The sequence below is a fragment of the Gasterosteus aculeatus genome, chromosome 13, assembly GCF_964276395.1.
Source record: "Gasterosteus aculeatus chromosome 13, fGasAcu3.hap1.1, whole genome shotgun sequence".
Lineage (NCBI taxonomy): Eukaryota > Metazoa > Chordata > Actinopteri > Perciformes > Gasterosteidae > Gasterosteus > Gasterosteus aculeatus.
This window is the reverse complement of record NC_135701.1, coordinates 3,264,944-3,284,255: the sequence shown is the minus strand read 5'-3', so window position 1 is coordinate 3,284,255 and position 19,312 is coordinate 3,264,944. Positions and strand designations below refer to the sequence as shown.

The window sequence follows — 19,312 nt, the reverse complement described above, 5'->3', positions numbered from 1 at the left end:
GGGAGGGTCGACCACTGTCAAGTGAAGAAAACAATGGAGGACACACAAGACAATCTTGTGGAGTTATTCCACACTCTTCTCCGCAAATTCAAAAGACACACATTCAACATAAATCAACAGTACTCGTACTGCAGAGAGTTAAAGAAGAACCTGTCAAAAGAGGAGGCAGTGATCCACTTTGACTTCTCTGAAAACTACACATGCAAATACAGCTCAGAGATACAAGCTGTCCACTTTGGCTCCTCACACCAACAAGCTACTCTGCACACTGGTGTTTTCTACATAGGTGGTGAAAAAGAGCCCATCTGTTTTAGCACAGTGTCACCCTCTAAACACAAAAGCCCCCCAGCTATATGGGAACACATGAATCCAGTGCTGAATTATCTACAAGCCACATACCCAGATGTATCTGTTCTACACTTTCTGAGTGATGGGCCTTATACCCAATACAAACAGAAAGGGAATTTCTTTCTTTTCAGCACAGAGCTTGCAAGAAGAGGCCTGAAAGGTGGAACATGGAACTTTTTTGAGGCAAGCCATGGCAAGGGGGCCCCTGACGGTGTTGGGGGAACCTTGAAAAGAACAGCGATCAACGGCCGCGACATACCCGATGCCCATGAGCTATATAAGGCCCTCTCTGAAACATCTACAACTGCTACTGTTTATGTAGCATCTGAAGCAGTGGAGCAGGCAATGGAAAAGATGCCAGGCCAGATTCCACCAGTGCCATCCACAATGAAAACCCACCAAGTGGTCACATTCACTCCAGGAGAAATCCTTTACCGGGAAGTTAGTTGCATGTGCTCCACGCAAAAGCAGCTGAGATGTCAGTGCTTCAACACACAGCATTTCACTTTTAACAAAACAGCCCAGAAGGTGCCAACAGAAGCAATTGCTTGGGAGCGGAGATCTCATTGAGAATTGGTGCGTTCTTAAATATGACAGTGACCTTTATCCTGGGATCGTCATGGAAACAGATGAAACACATGCCCTTGTAAAGTGTATGCACCGTGTTGGTGCCAACAGGTTCTTCTGGCCTCCAAGAGATGACTTCCTGTGGTATCTCTTCGATGATGTGCTCGAAATCATTCAAGCACCACAGCCTGTGACATCCCGCCACATGGAAATACAGAGAGATGTGTGGATGCGACTCTCCCTGTCACTGATATGATGCTCTGTTTTTTGTTTTTCAGAGCATGACCAATGTTTTCCATTAAATCTCCTATTTTAATAATTGCCCTCCCCCAGTTGTATAAAGTTTAAAACAAGCAAATCAGAAATAGAGAAACAGTGTGTCCATACCACCCTGTCACAGTGAACCACTCTGTCACATCAGTTACCACCCCGTCACGGGGTAATGTTGTTAAAAATGTATGTAAAATAAATTAAATTTTACATAAATTAATGTTTAATAATTTTCGTGTTGTGTGAACTAATAAAATTAATGAAACTTTATTTCAATTTTTTTAAGTGTATTTGTTTTTTCAGTACAAACAATGAGGCCATTGAAATGTCGAATTCATATTTCAAGATAAAAAACTAAGAATACAAAAAATGTATTAAATTTCAGACTTTCTATTGATGGTTTACATAAAAGGGACATTTTACTATTAGGAAAACATTATCTTTAAAATTTCTTGTTTTACAACTCTACTGGCACACATATTGTCCGTGACGGGGTGGTACAAGAAAGACTCCCTTGCCTTAATAAAAAGGATAATATTACTAAGAATTTTGTGCCTGAGGTGGGAAAATATGTTTTTTGGGAAGATTAACATATCTTTAAAGTTGTAAGTAAAAAAAAAAAGTTCTTAATGAAAATTGAAAAAATCGCAACGTAGAAATGGCACCCGTTTCGTAGAATGACTCTTATATCTTGTAAGTCATATGATACTGTACACATAACATCCATCCATAATGGATCACTTTTTTTCCCTGAGGCCGTTTAGGAGCAAAGGATGTAGGAAAGCCCGGCAAGGAAATTGTTTTAATTTTGGACCATATGAAATGAGTTAAACATGAGTCAAGCACAATGGTTAAGATGTTATGAAATGTAATGATTTAAGAAGTTTTATGATGAGAGTGTATTAGCTATTAGATGATGTATTACGCATGCTTTTTTCTGTTCACATGAGGGAGCTTCAAAGGGGTAATCATTGAATGTATTGTAATATTAAGTGAATAGGGATTGGTCGGGTCAGTGAGGCATTTTAGATTTCACACTGACAGGAAGCAGGTGTTCCCAGCAGCATCTGGTTGGTGGACAAGTGATGGCACACGTACACATAAAGTTCACTCACTCACACGACCCTGTCCATATTTAACCTGCCAGCCCAACTCCCGGTAAACCTATGGCCCTTTGTCTTACCGTTACTCTAGATTATCATGATCGTCGGGATCCAAACCTGGGTCTCCGTGTAGCAGGCGGATTGCCTACTACTGTGCTACGAGTGATGGTGACTCAGGTGCAGAGACAGAGAGGGACGAGTTGTTTGTAGGGAATCAAAAAAGGTTTATTTGAAAAGAGCAGAGGATTCCATAAGCTTGACAGTAACTCAAAAATATTTCTAGACAACTAAAAACAAGGTCTGGGCATTTAACAAGGTACCTAAGGGTGTCCCAAAAGAAAGGCAACAAAAGATCTCAAAAACCAAAAAGGATTAACAGAGGTAGCGCATCTAGAATCTCACGTGGCTAAGCTCCAGGTGGCAAATTCCAAGACTTGGCAAACACAAAGAAACTCAGGTGGCCTTTTAAAGGCTAGAAAACAAGGCACAGGTGAACACAATGAAAACAATCAAGACCACGCACATGTGACAGGATAAACTGGATCACTGAGGACCCCACATGGTCCTTCGGGGTACTGCAGTCCAAAAACCCTGACACTAAATGCTGTTTCTGGAGCTTTAAATAATAGGTCAAAAGATCCCTGGAGTCCTGTGAGTGCCGTTGGGTCCACACATGAAGCGTTACACAAATACACGCCACAAAAAAGCATAATGAAGGCCATTATTCTGGCTAACTCCTTGTTACTGGTCAACAACAGTAAATATGAACTGCAGTAAAATTAATGGAATAGAAATGATTTATTCTTTGTTTCACAATATCAAATAAAAGACACCTGTTAACACATAGCTTATATTGAAAATCAGAGTCAAACTAAACTGATAGTGTGCAAAGAAACACACCTAATATGTAAAAAAATGTACTCATCACAAACATTAAAACGATGCAGACATTTATTTTAATGCTTCATCAGACATTACTAAATGGAACTGATCATGACATTTCAGCTGAAAACTGTTTTGATGATCAGCAGAATTGTACAGTCTGAATGTTTTAATGGGAGTTAGATTCTGTTGATAAGACAGCAACATCATCACTTGGCAACAGGTTTTCCTTTTTCACCGGTGAACGTTTTAGCAAAACTTTGTAGTCCTTTCTATGAATTGATAACAAAACAGGAATATCTCTGAGCTTGAACCTCAAGGTGTCGTCAAGTCAGTTTGTAACATATATCCTCCGTTCTAGGTGCATTGGAAGTTTGGATAATGTATTTTACTTTATAAAGATGACATCTTGATGATGTTAAAGCAGTTAGTGGTATTTACAGTTTTGTAACACATTAATAGACCTACAGAAAACTTTCAAACTATGCTTTTATCCTTATTCTCATCTGAATAGATCTTAGAATGAAGGGCGTGCAGGATACGTTAAATACGTGGTGTGCTTGGCCTGGCTCTTGCTGTCTATCAGAAGCAGCTGGTTATTTTTGTGGTGGGAAATCATCTCGTCAAGGGAGCCGAAAATCTGCAAGACAAGAAGTGAAGTAATGAAATACAAAGATGGAATCCCTCATAGAATCTCACTCTCTTCCTGTCTCCTTCTTTTGTACCCAACCCCCCATCCCCACCTCTTCGGTCTTCTTGCCCTCTTTTCCAAGAGCGTAACCTAGAGTCTCCCCCAGGAAGCGGATGGGAATGTTGTACACCTTTTGCTGGTAGAGCACAGCGAGAGTGTACGGCTGGCGGCTGCCCTGAGCTGAGCTATGTCGTATCAGAAATGCGCCGTCCTGCGAAGGAGGGAAAAAACAGTAAGAATGATCAGCACTGAGTGTAAGGGAGAAAATAAAAAATAGAATGGAGAAGGGATGTTTTGGGGAAGTCTGATAGGAGAACGAAGGCAAGAAATAGATTATTGGAACATGCGCAATGGATTAAGAAGTTAGTGGAAAGTAAAACCAAAGTATACAAAGTAAGTGTCTCAATCAGGGGATGGCCTCTATTTGAGTACCAGCTAACAACATGCACATGAAAACTCAGCAAATGTCCTCTTTTTCTGTTGCGTGGTTACATTACATGTAATTTAGCTGACGCTTTAACCAAAGCGACTTACAATAAGTGCATTCAACCATAGAATGGTTAAATTAAAAATACCTGATGAGCAGATTGTAATGAAACATGAAACAAAACATAGAACCCTTGAGTGGCTCACCTTGTTGACCCTCAGTAAAAGATCCTCGGCAGTCTTCCTGTTGGAATTCCCAGCAAACCACTCTTTGTCCTGGAATGTGAAACGAATAGTGAACAGTCCCCCCTAACTAGTTTTTATTTTGTGTGGATTGATACCATACCTCGTTCACCCATTGTTTGGTTGCCTTCATTCCACCTAAGGAGACTTTGAAAAAGATAGAAAACCCATCATGTGTTACCCCAGAGTTCTTTGGGGAACAGCCAGATGTTTGAAAAATTATGAACCGTGCCATGTTTTGGATTATTTTAGATGAAGAATTTGAGCAGAGACCAAATTTGCAGTTGTCCCTCACAATATAAAAAATTGGAGCTTACCAGCGGGCTTACCGTCCTTCACAGGAGGACTGAGAAGGGTGACATGAAGACCAAAACAAAGCTAATGTTACTCTTTGTTATGTAATAAATGTAATTGCTATGGATCATCACAAAACAAAAGTATGCATAACGTTTCATCCGTTGAACAAACCTGTTTTTAGCTTGCTTCAGTTTCGCCGGTAGAGGGGGCTTAATACTGGGAGTCGGTGGGGGGGGTTTGGAGGGGAGGGGTTTGTGTCTCACTTCAACTGTAGAAGCTACAGACGAGATGTGCACCGTCATGCTCCAAATCATTTATTTTTGAGTGTGTGAGTGTGTACTGATATTTGACCTGTCTTTACCTGTTTCTAACTCATTCGAGGAAAGCCAGGGGGAATTCTGAAAGGAAGGAAATATAAAGTCACCACTGAGGACTTTCTTATCCTACGTAGCACGGTAAACAACAGTCAGAATAAAACCTTCCATTTCTCATGCAGACCTTAACAAAGTCACACTGAAATATATATATATAGTCCTGTGATGGGAGACGGATTCATCTTCGTTGCACGGGGAGGGGGAGGGCAAGCTGAGGAGCAGGAAGAAGGGCTACTTGTAACTCACTTTGCAATCCGTGCAAACTTAAAGCACAGAGCTAGTTCCTGTGACGTGAGATGTCAACATACCAGCTGTCGCTTTCACATACACGTCTTTCTAAAACGAGGAAGGAACGCATTAGTTTTCATTTATGCTCCAAAATGATGGACTCGTTCGCAGCTGTGCGGGTGGTAACCTATCCAATCCTATTCAACCGTAAATGGCCTTTACAACCCAGTATAGCCCATCACACTTTCACACCGACACTTAATGCTGGCTTCTCCCACGTGTGTTAAGCTTTTGATATTGCTGGTGTCTCCCTTATCTCACCTGTGCTTCAATTGGATCCACATACTCACCTGAAATAGAGAAAGAAAAAATACTGGCAGCGATTGGTGTTTTTCAGCGGTTGATTGTTGTTTAGCTGTGGTCTCTTAATGGGAAATTATACCACATTTTATTTTTCGAAGGACTTTTCTATTGTCTTGTCAATTTCATCAGGCTTTGAATGATCTTTCGTCACACATAATTTTGTTCTGTCTTCCCAGCCTTGATATAATTACTATAGCTGGGGTTTGTGGGATCAATGGGAAAGGTTTAAGGTATTCAGAAATGTGTAACAGAGAGATTGTTGATTGTTGGTTACATCCCTGCGTGAGGGTGGTGCTGTACATTTCGTTTGTGTTGTGTTTATTTGTTGAGTTGTAGACGATTGGATTCAGGACTGATTAGACCTGGGCCCCGTTCCTTGTACGTGGCTAACTGAGTTTGCTGGAGAATTTTCAGGATAAGATTACATAGATCAGGCTTTTCGGTTCCCCAAAGCAGTGTTAATTTTGTAGACGGAAACTATGACGAAAATTTTTCGTTAACGAACCTTTTTTCCACTAAAACGAGACTAAGACGTGACGAAAATGTTCTGAGTTTTCGTCGACGAAAACTAGACTAAAACTAAGAAGGATTAAAATGACTAAATGTGACTAAAACTAATATGCATTTTTCGTCTGAAGACTAAGACTAAGACTAAATCAAAAATAGCTGCCAAAATTAACACAAAGCAAGTATGGCAAAATCACCATAGCAACACATCCAAAAACCTGAACCTGTTCCCACACAGGCTCATTTGAGCCAGCTGGATTAGCTCGCCAGTCCCCTGGGAAAAAGCGCAGCTCTCTTCCTCATTGATGAAGGAGCGATAATAGTTAGATTAACCTTTTTATACGAGTCCTCTCCGAGATCACCAGGATTCGTTATCACATCATGATGACCTGTACGAGCGTTATCGATGCTTACATCCTTACCTCCTCGAGCCGTACATGGTGAAAACATCACACTGTCTCTCATACTGGGTCATACTGTACATGTTTGTACAGTCTTGCGATGCAGAGAACATCTTAAAAAAACTATTTTCGCTACCAAGATCTCATTGGCCTACTGCCAGCAAGCATATTAAAAAAATATATTAGATAGATTGATTTAAGTGATGAGGCACTTAAAATGAGACTATACATTTTGAGACACTTGTCTGAGATACTTGGTCGGGCTTGTAGCCCTCGCAGTGTCAGATTTGCCATGATTATTCAATTCAATTTATTTTCTTTACCCTGAAACGCAAAATTGCCTGAGAGGACTTTACAGTTTGTACACATCTGACATCCTCTGCCCGAAACGCTCACATCAGCACAGGAAAAACTCCCCAAAAAATGAAAAAACATTCCATGGGAAGAAAAAAAAATGGAAGATACCTTTAAGAGAGACAGGAACAACGTAAAAGATGCACAATACGTTCAATTTATACGACAGAAATTATTCAAATATACCTATTATGGACTTGAACTCCTTACATGTGTTCATGATCATCTCCTGCTCATCAGCAGAGAAAAAATAAGCTCTTCCTTTCAGTTCATTTGCTGTTGTATCGTTAGAAAATCATGGTTTTGATGATCGACTCTTCCACCTTCTGAAGTAGGACGCGCACGCGCGATTGTCCTTATGACTGACATCTGTTTCAAATTAAGGTGACTGTTTGAGCGCTGATCAGCCTTTGAGGAACCGAGATTGCCTGACATCAACAGCAAGACATTTGATCGACTTAGTTGAACCATGTATAAGGAACGGGGCAGTTAGTTAATGAGGAACCTGTGGAGGCAAGCTCACTATCTTATCTCTTCTCTTGCTCACAACCAGGCCATGCTGTTCTGCCGTAGGGGTTGCTGATTCTACCAAGCTGATTGGCCCGATATTAGATTACAATCTAACAGCAGGTGGCACTCTCTTCTTTGTTCCAGTCACTGCTTTACTCCTGATTAATACCTCCGCTTATTCTATTCATTCCACATAAGCTAACGCTGCCCAAAAACACGTTATTTTGTCTGTTCTTCCTGCATGTGTGCCGTAACAGTAAATGTAAAAATCTTTAGTGGAACTAGTGTAATTCTGCAAATGGCATATGGCTGATAAAAACAAATACGTGGTTGTCATAACACGTCATTGTTACGTTCCCATTCCTCTCAGTCCACAGTCATTTACAGGCTGATCAGGTACTTCTACAGTATGAAAGGACTATTTGTGTGTGGTAGAAGTGGTTGCTGTACCTTCCTCAGTGTTAGACGCAGGGTTTGGAACAGGAGCGGAGCGGACTAGGGGCGTAGGCATCATGTTCTCTCTCACAGGTTTCTCAGTTCTGTTCTTAGGTGCTGAAGAAAAGGGTATAATAGCTTTACAGACGGGTTATACAGCAAATTAACCAGCAAAGAAAAGACGAATGCTCAGTTTGTGCGTCAGTAAGATCACTCCCCTTTCTTGTTTTGGGGATCAAAGAAGAAATCTTCACCATGTTGTTGAGGTTTCTGGGTAATCAACAGAAATGCATTGTCTTCAAAATGATTTCAATTCATTCAGTCATGAACAAACACAAAAGACTGAGCTGTTGTTACCAAGGGTTTGGCTGGTCTGGGTGGGAGAGCCGCCGGCCTCTGAGGAGGCGAGGGAGCCGCCGGCCTCTCTGCAAATAAAGCTGGATCGAAGGACATCCCTTCAGGAGAAAAGTTGTCCATAGTGAACAGGAACTGTTAACATTCATCTGCAGAAAGGACTCAGTGCGGTGGTCTTACCCAGATAGACATTAGGCTCTTCTTCTCTCGGTCTGTTCTCTCTGTTCACTGTTTGGGGATCACGGGGAGGTTCCTCATACATGTCACCCTCGTCATCATCCTGCCATTTAAAAAAATATTAAGGGTCAATTTTGCTCCTACAAAAAAATGCAAACGAAATGCAATAAGGGTTGTATAAAAGGAAAAAGACCTTTTAAAAGTTAGCACCTTTAAGAATTGTTCTTCAAATTTTTATTGCATTCCAAGCATTGTTTTTCGAATCTTTATGTCACATCTTCTATTTCTTCCGTGGCACCTCTCAACTCCTAAAACCGTTCAAATATTCAAATATTCAGCTCCTTCAAGACATTCCTTCTTATGCGTGAATACATATAAAATAAATTCACGCTTTTTTTAGCATGGTTTTCCAATGGAGTTTATTCTCAAATCCTCTTAAATTTCAACTTTCAAATCCTTCTGCTTTCCCAATCTTTCAGCTACAGACACAATTTGAATTGTAGAATGTTGACAAAAGTCTAAACTATTTTATAAAAAACAGCTTGTTGGTTTCCATTTGACTTTTTTCATAATCACTCGTTCAGGACTGGACTGGACTGCTACTGACAGTCTGGATGAGTTCACAGAGGCTGTAACTTCCTACATCGGCTTCTGTGAGGACAGCTGTGTACCATCATGCACCAGGGTGAGTTACAACAACGACAAACCCTGGTTCACATCGGAACTCAGAACACTACGCCTGCAGAAGGACCAGGCAAGACTTGTACACAGAGTCAAAATACAAGTTTAGCAAGGCGGTGAGAGATACTAAACAACTGTACTCTGAGAAACTCCAACAACAGTTCTCAGCAAGTGACTCTGCTTCGGTTTGGAGAGGCCTCAAACACCTCAAAAACTACAAGCCAAAAACCCCCCACTCCATGGATAACCTCCGCCTGGCAGACGAGCTGAATGAGTTCTACTGCAGATTTGAAAGACAATGTCCTGATCCCATCCCCCACAGCTCCACCAACCTGTTGCAATCCCCCACCCCTCCCTCCCCCAGCCCATCAGGGGCTCACGCCTCTTCATCTATATCACCTTCCCCTCCCCCACCAGCAACGACCCTCTCTATTCTGGAGAGAGACGTTAACCGGCTCTTTAAAAGACAAAATCCCCGTAAGGCAGCCGGTCCGGACTCAGTCTCCCCTCACACCCTGAAGCATTGTGCTGACCAGCTGTCTCTGGTGTTCACTGACATCTTCAACACCTCCCTGGAGACATGCCACGTACCAGCCTGCTTCAAGGCCTGCACCATCATCCCTGTTCCCAAGAAGCCCAGGATCACAGGACTCAATGACTACAGGCCTGTAGCCCTGACCTCTGTAGTCATGAAGTCTTTTGAACGGCTAGTCCTGACCCACCTGAAGTCCCTCACCGACCCCCTCCTGGACCCCCTGCAGTTCGCCTACAGAGCCAACAGGTCTGTGGACGATGCTGTCAACATGGCCCTCCACTACGTCCTCCAGCATCTGGACTCCCCAGGAACCAACGCCAGGATCCTGTTTGTGGACTTCAGCTCTGCCTTCAACACCATCATCCCGTCTCTGCTGCAGAACAAACTCTCCCAGCTGCACGTGCCCGACTCCACCTGCAAGTGGATCACAGACTTCCTGTCTGACAGGAAGCAGCGCGTGAAGCTGGGGAAACATGCCTCAGCCTCTCGGACCATCAGCACCGGTTCCCCCCAAGGCTGCGTTCTTTCCCCTCTGCTCTTCTCCCTGTACACAAACAGCTGCACCTCCAGTCACCAGTCCGTCAAGCCCCTGAAGTTTGCGGATGACACCACCCTCATTGGACTGATCTCTGGTTGGGATGAGTCCGCCTACAGGTGGGAGTCTGACCATCTGGTGTCGTGGTGCAGCCAGAACAACCTGGAGCTCAACGCTCTAAAGACAGTGGAGATGGTTGTGGATTTCCGGCGGAACAGAGCCCCACCTTCCCCCATTACCCTGTGTTACTCCCCCGTCACTATTGTGGACTCCTTCCATTTCCTGGGCTCCATCATCACCCAGGACCTCAAGTGGGAGCTGAACATCAGCTCCATCACCAAGAAGGCTCAGCAGAGGTTGTTCTTCCTGAGGCAGCTGAAGAAATTCAACCTGCCAAAGACGATGATGGTCAACTTCTACACGGCCATCATCGAGTCCATCCTCTGCTCCTCCATCACCGTCTGGTACGCTGCAGCCACAGCCAAGGACAAGAGCAGGCTGCAGCGTGTCATCCGCTCTGCAGAGAAGGTGATCGGCTGCAATCTGCCGTCCCTGCAGGACTTGTTCGCTTCCAGGTCTCTGAAGCGAGCTAAAAAGATCGTAGCCGACCCCTCTCACCGCGGACAAAAACGGTTTGTCCCCCTTCCATCTGGCAGGAGGCTAAGGTCCATCAGGACTAAGACCTCCCGCCACACCAACAGTTTCTTCCCGTCGGCAGTCGGGCTCATCAACAGAGCCCGGTCCCCCACTGACTGACTATAACATTCCACCGGTCACTCCCCTTCATACTGCACATGTCACTTTAACTGCAATTTTTCACTTTGTCGTCTCTCGTCACGTTGTCGTCACTTGTCACTTTGTTACTTGTTCGCTAGTGCACTTTATGCTCAATATTTTTTAACTTTTTTAATATTTTAAATTTTTAACTCTAACGTTATTCTCTTGTTTTATTCTAACCCATAGCCTTATTCTACTAACCCATTGCATTAGCATTTCATTTTACTTTATTTTATTACTTGTGTACTGCTGCCTTGTCTATTGTTACACTGTCTACTGTCACGCACCAACCGCCAAGACAAATTCCTTGTATGTTTGACATATTTTGCCAACAAATGTTTCCTGATTCCTGATCCTGATTCCTGGTTCATTTGTTTTTTGTCTCTCCTTCCCCTCTGAACAGCTTGTTAATGATCGCATGTGCGCCGTTACCATGGTGCCTGACAGCTGTTCCGTATTAGCTGATTACTGCAGTCTGACAGGACATGGTCTTACAGGGGACATTTCCGAAACCCAATAACAGGATTTTAACACTGAATATCTTTTAGCTAATAACTTTAAACAAATACATTGTTTATCAGTCTTGCTCAGCGAGGAGCAATTACCTCAATTACCTGTTCCAGTGGGGGGAAGGGACTGTGAGTCCAGATAGGTGTTGTACTCCGTGATTACATGGAAGATGACATTTTATTTTAAATATAAATGTTTCTTTTGTTTTAAACAGAAATTGGGGACAACCACTGTTTTCCCCTATTTAGTATGTGGTAGGCTTTTTAATAAGCCAATTCCATGGGCCTTTTTATGTTTCATTTTCTTGTGGGGCTTTCCACTGTGTTGAAGGGAGTGACACAGTGAGAGAAGCCATCTAGCACGTGTTTGTTGTATGGTGTGAAAGTACTAGTATGAATGCTATTTTAACAGGGTTTTCCAAATTAAACTTTAAACTTAGAGTGAGCGCTGAAGTTAAAAAAAATATTGCTCTTCTGCCCTCATTGCCACAATATTCACTCTTCAGGCTTCATTGATGGATCAAAATGATGTCATGCTTGTGCTGGTTGTACTCATGTGGCTATGGAATCCCACAGGCACTTACTTTTAGCCTGAGAAACCCGAGAGTAAGACAACGTCTGGCTCAAGCTCCATAGGCTCCTAATACAAATCTGCTGACATACTTCTCAAAAAAAACAGAAGACACTCGTTTTGTCAACTGCTATTTGAGCTGGATTTATGACCGCAGAGACATGTAAAATAACCGGGTTCGTGAGTCTTGGGTCTCGTCAAATCTCATAATTTTTTGGATTTGAGTTATAGTTCTAATGCCCCCCCCCCATCCCATAATTTCAAAATAAACAGAATTGTTACTGTAATGATTGAGGCCTATGAATTAAAAACATTCTGTCTCCCAACCCCCTCTCCCCCTCACCCAATTCCTTCATTTCAAAATAAAGGCCTCAATGATTATCTGTACCTTAACCATGGAGCTCAGAATGAAGCGGTTTTGTTGAAATACTTATTGCTCTTTGAAATACCACTACAACTGTCAGCCTATTGGGAATGAAGTTGTGTGTTTCTTTTAGTTTGCAGTAATTAGTGTGTTGTGTTATTTTATCGTACCTTATTTTACCTGCATGCTTTTTGTGTGAGTTGTAAGGACTGCTGTCCCTTATGTAAACTTCCTCTAGCTGACAAAATAACTCTATTGCTTCCACCTGGAAATAATTGATAATTAACTGGCGAACCAGGTGCAATGCGGAGTGTGGCTGATTGGTGGAGTTTAAAAGAGCTAACGACTGCCACTACGGGGCGCACGGAGGATGAGGAGAAGCACGGACGGAACGCAGAGAGGAATATGGACGGAACAGAGGATAATCTGGATAGGTGAAACTTTGGCCACCCAGAAGATTGGATTGTTCCAGATGGATATGACTGGTTAGAGGATTGTGATTTTAAGAGATAAACCGTCTCTACAATTTTAAGATACAACTTATTCCTACCTTTTTATACAAATAAAAATATTTTTATATATATATATATCTCCCTTGTGGTCTCTGTGTCCTGGGCGTACCGATATAAGAGAGGGGCCATACGGCTGACAACTACCACAAATATTAATAGTAGTAGTAGTAGCACTGCTACTACCATTAATAATACTACTAGTACTTCAACTGCTCTTAATACTAGAATGACTAAAAATGTCTACCGGTAGTAGTGACACTGCAACTGATATTACTACTATAAAGAAGTAGTACTAGTATTTATACTGCTATTATTACTTCAACTACTATTAATATTACTAGTATTCTACTGCTATTAAAATGACTCCCAGTAGTACTACTAGAAGTACTACCAGTAGTGACCCTGCAACTGATATTACTACTCTTACAACTATAAAAAGTACTACCAGTATTTATACTGCTATTAATACAATTGCTACTCATTTTACTACAAATACTACAATGACTAATAATATTAGTACTACAACTGATAAAACTACTACTAACCATAACCACCATTCTAGTTTTTCCACTGCTATTGATACTAAAACTATTTCTTCTACTGCTAGTATTACTAGTACCAAAATTACTACAAAAAAGACATTTACAATACATTTTAAAACACATCTCAGCTTTTGTCATTTCTGTATTTTCAGCCATATTTTGAAAATAAAAATCATTTCAGTTTCTGCCATTTCTTGTAATTCATTTAAGCTTTTCTCAACTGTGCATTTTCTAGTTGAAGAACTTGTTGTGTTTCTACTTACAGACTCTTTCTGTGGCCACTCATTCCCTGCATAGTCATCTGGGGAAAGAATGCATCAATAATAGATAACGATGAATAGAATGCATGAAATAAACCAAGACTAGGGGAATATACAAGTTGCCCCTTCAATTGTAATTTAGGCTAAATCTCACCTGTCCTCCTGGGTGGAGCTGTAGGTCCACTGTGAGTGACGGTAAGAGGAGCTGTGAGAAGGTTCTTTCATGTATAAAGATTATCAGGAACAGTCTTTCTTATAGACATAATACTCACAGGTTTTTCCGTTTTCCAAAGAAGTTCTGAAAAGTAAAGTAACAGAAAGGTAAGTATAGGCAACAATTTACCACAGACATACGCTCAATCCCCCAATCTCCCCAATATTTATTTTTTCATTCAAATTGATGGAAGAAGTTCAAATCCGAGATTAAAATTTATAAAATAAATACCATCATTTGTAATTCATGTTTTTTGACGTTGGAATGGTGATGTGACAGAAAAGTGCTGTTCCATTCATATTCACATTATTTCAAGCCCTCCCAGAGTCTCACACTCAACCGCTTAAAAGGTGACATCAGTTAAATCTCAGGGTTTAGGGGGGACTATGGGATTAGGCCAAAATAAACATACCTGAATTCCAGACTGCTAATCATTTACGTTAACTTATCTATTGGCTTCATCCTCGGGCATCAGTCAGTGACTGGCTGCTTTCTGGGGATGGACAACAGACTCTTTATTTAGTGCGCCAGGTGAAAACACCTACTAGGTAACATATTCTTGTCTGAAATGTTTCTGTTGGTTGAATACAAGTTTGCTTATAATTCAAGGGTGGGTGAGTAAAGAGTGCTGGATTTTTTTCGGAATTGTTATTGTAGCCTGCTGTTATTTTTGGTATCTTTTGATGCTCATATAAAAAAGCAAATGCATGATTTTTACTTATTAGCCTATATATTTTCCCAACACTTACGCATTTACAGTTATGCAAGGATATAACATTATATTATATTATATACATAATATTACTAATACTTCTTTCACTTCATCTCACTTATTACCACCACTAATACTTACACCTGCACTTTACATATACTTATCATACCTACACTTCTTACCTCAATTGCTGCTATTCTTGTCCCAATTACTGTTCATATTGCATATCCATTTCTTACTGTTCATATTGCATATCTATTTCTTACTGTACATAACTATTTATTCAATTATTACACCTCACACATGCACATACTCTGCACTTTTTGCTATTTTGCACTTGTGGTTGGATGCTAAACTGCATTTCGTTGCCTCAGTACTTGTACTCTGTGCAATGACAATAAAGTTGAATGTAATCTAATCTCAAAAAAACATTATGACTCTTCCTGAACAGCCATCCCAGTTATCCCCTGAATATTTAAATATCTTGCTGCACTCTTTACTATTATTTCAATCTTCTCAGATCTCCCTTTTGCTTGAAATGTGCAGTTAACTACTTCCGCCATTAAATATACAAAGTTCTCCTTATTTACTGTCAATTCATTCCCATCTCCCCTTTGACTCTTTGTTAAAGGTTGTTCATTTGCCTGCTGAGACGGTTCCTTCCTTGTTATATCTCCCCCCTCTCTCCATTCTACTCTCCCTATTCTCCCTACTCTCCGAACCATCTTTGCTGCTTCTGCATATGATATATTCATTTTCACTTTTAGCTGCTGCACTTCCACTGCCTTCTTTCTCACTTCACACCCACCATAGGCCATGCTATGTGCACCTCCACAATTTGCACATTTGAGCTCTGTCCCGTCCTTACATTTCCCATACTCATGTTCCCCGCCACATTTTCCACACTTTTGTTTGCCTTTGCACACTGCTGCATTATGTCCGTATTTTTGGCATTTGAAACACCTCAACAGTGGTGGGACATAAGCTCTTACATTGTACCTCATATATCCCACAGTGACTTTATCAGGCAACACTCTCTCTTGGAAATCCATCAACACTGACAAACTATAAGCCCTTTCTCCCCCTCTTCTTACTTGCAGACGTTTAATCCCTATAATTTTCCCCCCTCTTAGACTTGATCTCAAATCTTCCACCCTTTCCTCCACTGGGATACCAAATATAACTCCTCTCACAAAGGGCCCATCATTTATCTTCTTAGCACTCTCAACCACCATGTTGCACACCTTTTTCAGCTTCATTGCTTTCTCTCTCTGCTCCTCATCCTTACATTTGATCAACAAGCCGCCATCAGCCAGCACCTTGGCCATCAAAATTTCACCCACTTTCTCCTTCAACCCGCGAGTCAGAGCCACCGGACTCACTTTCCTAATATCATTACCTTCCTTGAATCTCAAAATTACTTTGAACCCCACATTCTCAACAATCCTCCTCCTCATCCCCCTGCCTTCCTCTCTCCCTTCCAAACTACTACCAGATACACTATTACAATTCCTGGCTCGTTTATTTCTCCCTACTTCAGTCCAGTTATTGTACTCCATATCCTCACTCCTACTCTCTCCATCACTGTTCTCTCCCATTCTTAGTCCAGTCACAGATCAGTTTATGCACAATTCGCTGATACTATTTCTCCATGATTTACGTCCGCGCCAGACCGCGTGCTCTCCGACTGCGTTCTCTTTGTGGGCATTTATATCCAATGAGCTCTATTTAAATGGCTACCAGCTGTAGTCGCTCATGATCGCTCACAAGAAGTTAAGAGGCCATGCTATGAAGCGCATGTCATTGACACAACTTTCTAAGTCACCAAAATTGCTAATTCATGTTGCTGTATGTATATTTTTAACCCAGCAGATTTTGTCACTTTCCATTAATCCACAATAAAGTCATAAAAGAACCAAACTTCATGATTTTTGTGACAAAGAAGTATCTGTTCCAATTACAGAGAAAAATCAGAGTTGTAAAAATAACTGGAAACTCAAGAGAGCCATGATATTATGTTCTTTACAAGTGTATGTAAACTTTTGACCACAACTGTAACTTGTCTGCAATATTTTGGTATGGTTCTTGTCAAGACCTCGCAGAGGTGACTATTAGATTTATTCTTTTTTGATTGTGGTCTTGAATTCCTCACACCCGTTTGCGATCCTCTCCTGCTTGTCAGTGAAGAACAAAGAGGCTCTTCCTCCGAGGTTGCCTACATAGTACTTGAAGTACTTGAAGTCTTGAGCGACATGCCTCATATGTGTGGTGTGGAAGTTGGAATTGTTGCCTGAGAAATGAAAATCCGGATTGTCAGTTCCCCTTTTTAAAAAAGGGGGAACCAGAGAGTTCGCTCCAATTATTTAGGTATCCCAATCTTCAGCCTCCCCAGGAAAGTCCATTCAAAGACTCCTTTAAAAGGCGATGGCAAACCTCAGATCCAAGAGGATGTAATCTATTATACCGCTGTGGACAAGGGCAGCAGTAAAATATATTTTTGGCAACCTAAAACAGAGGCACTTATAAAGTCAGTTTAAGTCGAAAGTTGAAATGAGATCTGTTTTTGATAATGAAGTGCACTGACTTTGAAGGAATCATACAAGTTGGTCTGCTTCCCTATCAGAAGATAAAGCGGTAAAACAATAGGCTAAACTGAAACCGATGATAAAGGGTGCCATTATTCCAGTCTGAATCTGCTTGTTTATATACCTCTGGCAAATGCTTTATAAGGTTGAGTTTCAGTACTCTCACTGTAACTTAATTCACAATCGGCTTTTGTTTTTAAGCAGAGATCGAGATCACTATCGGTTCATAGGAAAGTTTACCTGCAGGGATGTGGCTGCAATTGGCCGCAGGTGGTACAAATGAACAAGCATGTTGAGCAAAATCAGGAAGTGTAGATGCAGTATCTCTGTCTGAGTGCCAGGCAGCGGTAGAGGAAGTGTTGATGTAAGGCAAATTATTACAGGTGGATAGAGAGGGGCGGAGTGACTGCACAGTTTCTATCTTGACACAGGCAATGGGTCACAGCTGCTGGACTGATAAACGAGAAGCATGTGGTAACAAGGTCAGAAGAGACATTTGCTGCTGTTCTAATATTTACAACCTTTTGTCTCACGGACAGGAGTCCCCAAAATATCTGCATTTTAAAGCCAGCGACAATAACTAATGTTGTGCCTTGTGTCTCTGAACTATGTACTAACTGAACTATGTGGTGTGAAAAAGTCACACCATATTGATGTCCCCCGAAGCCAACTGGAGGACAAAGGAAAAAGTAATGCTCCGATCTGATGAAGGATACTCCCACCACTATCAAATGTGTCACTATCTGTGTTATTATGAGCAGTTCTTTTAGATGATGACATATAGGGTACTCCTCCAAACACATAACATTTTAGCTGCATTAATTGTTGACACTAAAAGAGGAGAGTTAAGATTTTGTGTTATCACAAAGAAATTGGGGGAAAGCAAATTATAGAAAAGCTAGTCAAAAGTTCTGAGAATTAAGGAAAAGACAACCCTTATGCAATATTAAGATATACAAAATCCAACATATTCAGCCTTGTGTCACCATATAGTGTATATATAGTAAGATATATTTTGCCCAACCTAATCAGACATATTCAATTTTTTTCTGTGACTCACTAGAATCTCTAACAAGACCCATTGGGAAATTATTTGCAAGAGACTCGAGGATAATGCTTTTAAAAAAGATCACCACCAACAAAAAAGGTTCAAATAAACAAACAAACTCAATCCAATACAGACTCTGCAGTTTTGTTTGTATCCAAAGTACATCAATTTCAAATATGTGTATAGTTCAAATCCGAGGGTGCAGAAGCAACACTACTGAAGCCAACAGTGTGTGTTTAAGTGGCTAGATTAGTTAACTAAGAAATTAGTTTGATGGATCAGTTCAGAAAAGAACAAACATAAAAGAATAGTTGCATAAGCTAGGGTGCCGTGAAGCTCGTACCTGAAATGTTTGTGGTGTTTTCTCTCGGCAAACAGGTGTGTTGCCGGGAATTATTACCGTTGCCCTTGAAAGTCCCACACAATCAATACTAGCTACGTATCTGTACGTAGCTGGCATTGTACAGTTCCATTATTCAGAACCCCCTCAGAGAAAATGCTAAAATGTCAACTACTGGGGAGGTTTTACACTTAGGTCTGTTTCGACAACTAAAACTCACCTGCTCACTTCCTTTTCACTCCAACCAAAGATTTCAGGACGTATTGTCATAAAAATGTAACCGTACTTTACCTTTGCCATGATTTTGGGTCCAGTCACTCAGCTCAAGTCACGAGGGAAGTGTTTTTGCTTTGGCTGCAGACAGTTGGTGTGAGAAGTGAATGAAAGCGAGCGATACGGAGGGAATGCAGACATAACTATCCTCATTTGCATTTCCTACCTATGTCAGACAGGTGGTGGACCGCCTCTAAATGAGCTGCAGGCCCTGCACAGCTCAAACTTGGCTCCAGGTTTCCCTACCGATCACTGCTCATGGCCAAATACGGCCGCTTGATAAACAACATGTCATTGTAGACGTTGTTCCAAAGGGGAAATACA

At 41.3% G+C, this 19,312-nt stretch overlaps 1 protein-coding gene across 7 annotated transcripts; it reads right to left on the bottom strand.

Moving 5' to 3' along the window:
- Nucleotides 1-2,491: 2,491 nt before the first annotated feature.
- Nucleotides 2,492-19,141, bottom strand: LOC120831332 (B-cell linker protein). Of its 7 annotated transcripts, none has more exons than XM_040196718.2 (15): nucleotides 19,007-19,141; nucleotides 14,089-14,114; nucleotides 13,971-13,999; nucleotides 13,820-13,857; nucleotides 8,534-8,633; nucleotides 8,357-8,454; nucleotides 8,015-8,269; nucleotides 5,751-5,779; nucleotides 5,189-5,225; nucleotides 4,999-5,104; nucleotides 4,848-4,876; nucleotides 4,634-4,677; nucleotides 4,495-4,563; nucleotides 3,914-4,072; nucleotides 2,492-3,810 (listed from the first exon to the last, which is right to left on the bottom strand). In XM_040196718.2, exons 7-15 carry the CDS (start codon nucleotides 8,076-8,078, stop codon nucleotides 3,688-3,690), a joined length of 660 nt encoding a protein of 219 aa, XP_040052652.2. In that variant the 5' UTR covers nucleotides 8,079-8,269; nucleotides 8,357-8,454; nucleotides 8,534-8,633; nucleotides 13,820-13,857; nucleotides 13,971-13,999; nucleotides 14,089-14,114; nucleotides 19,007-19,141; the 3' UTR covers nucleotides 2,492-3,687. The 7 variants fall into 7 exon arrangements, with proteins under 7 accessions (XP_040052652.2, XP_077943143.1, XP_077943141.1 ...); XM_078087017.1 differs by having other exon boundaries at nucleotides 8,357-8,424; XM_078087015.1 differs by lacking the exon at nucleotides 19,007-19,141 and adding an exon at nucleotides 14,443-14,518.
- Between the last annotated feature and the right edge of the window lie 171 nt (nucleotides 19,142-19,312).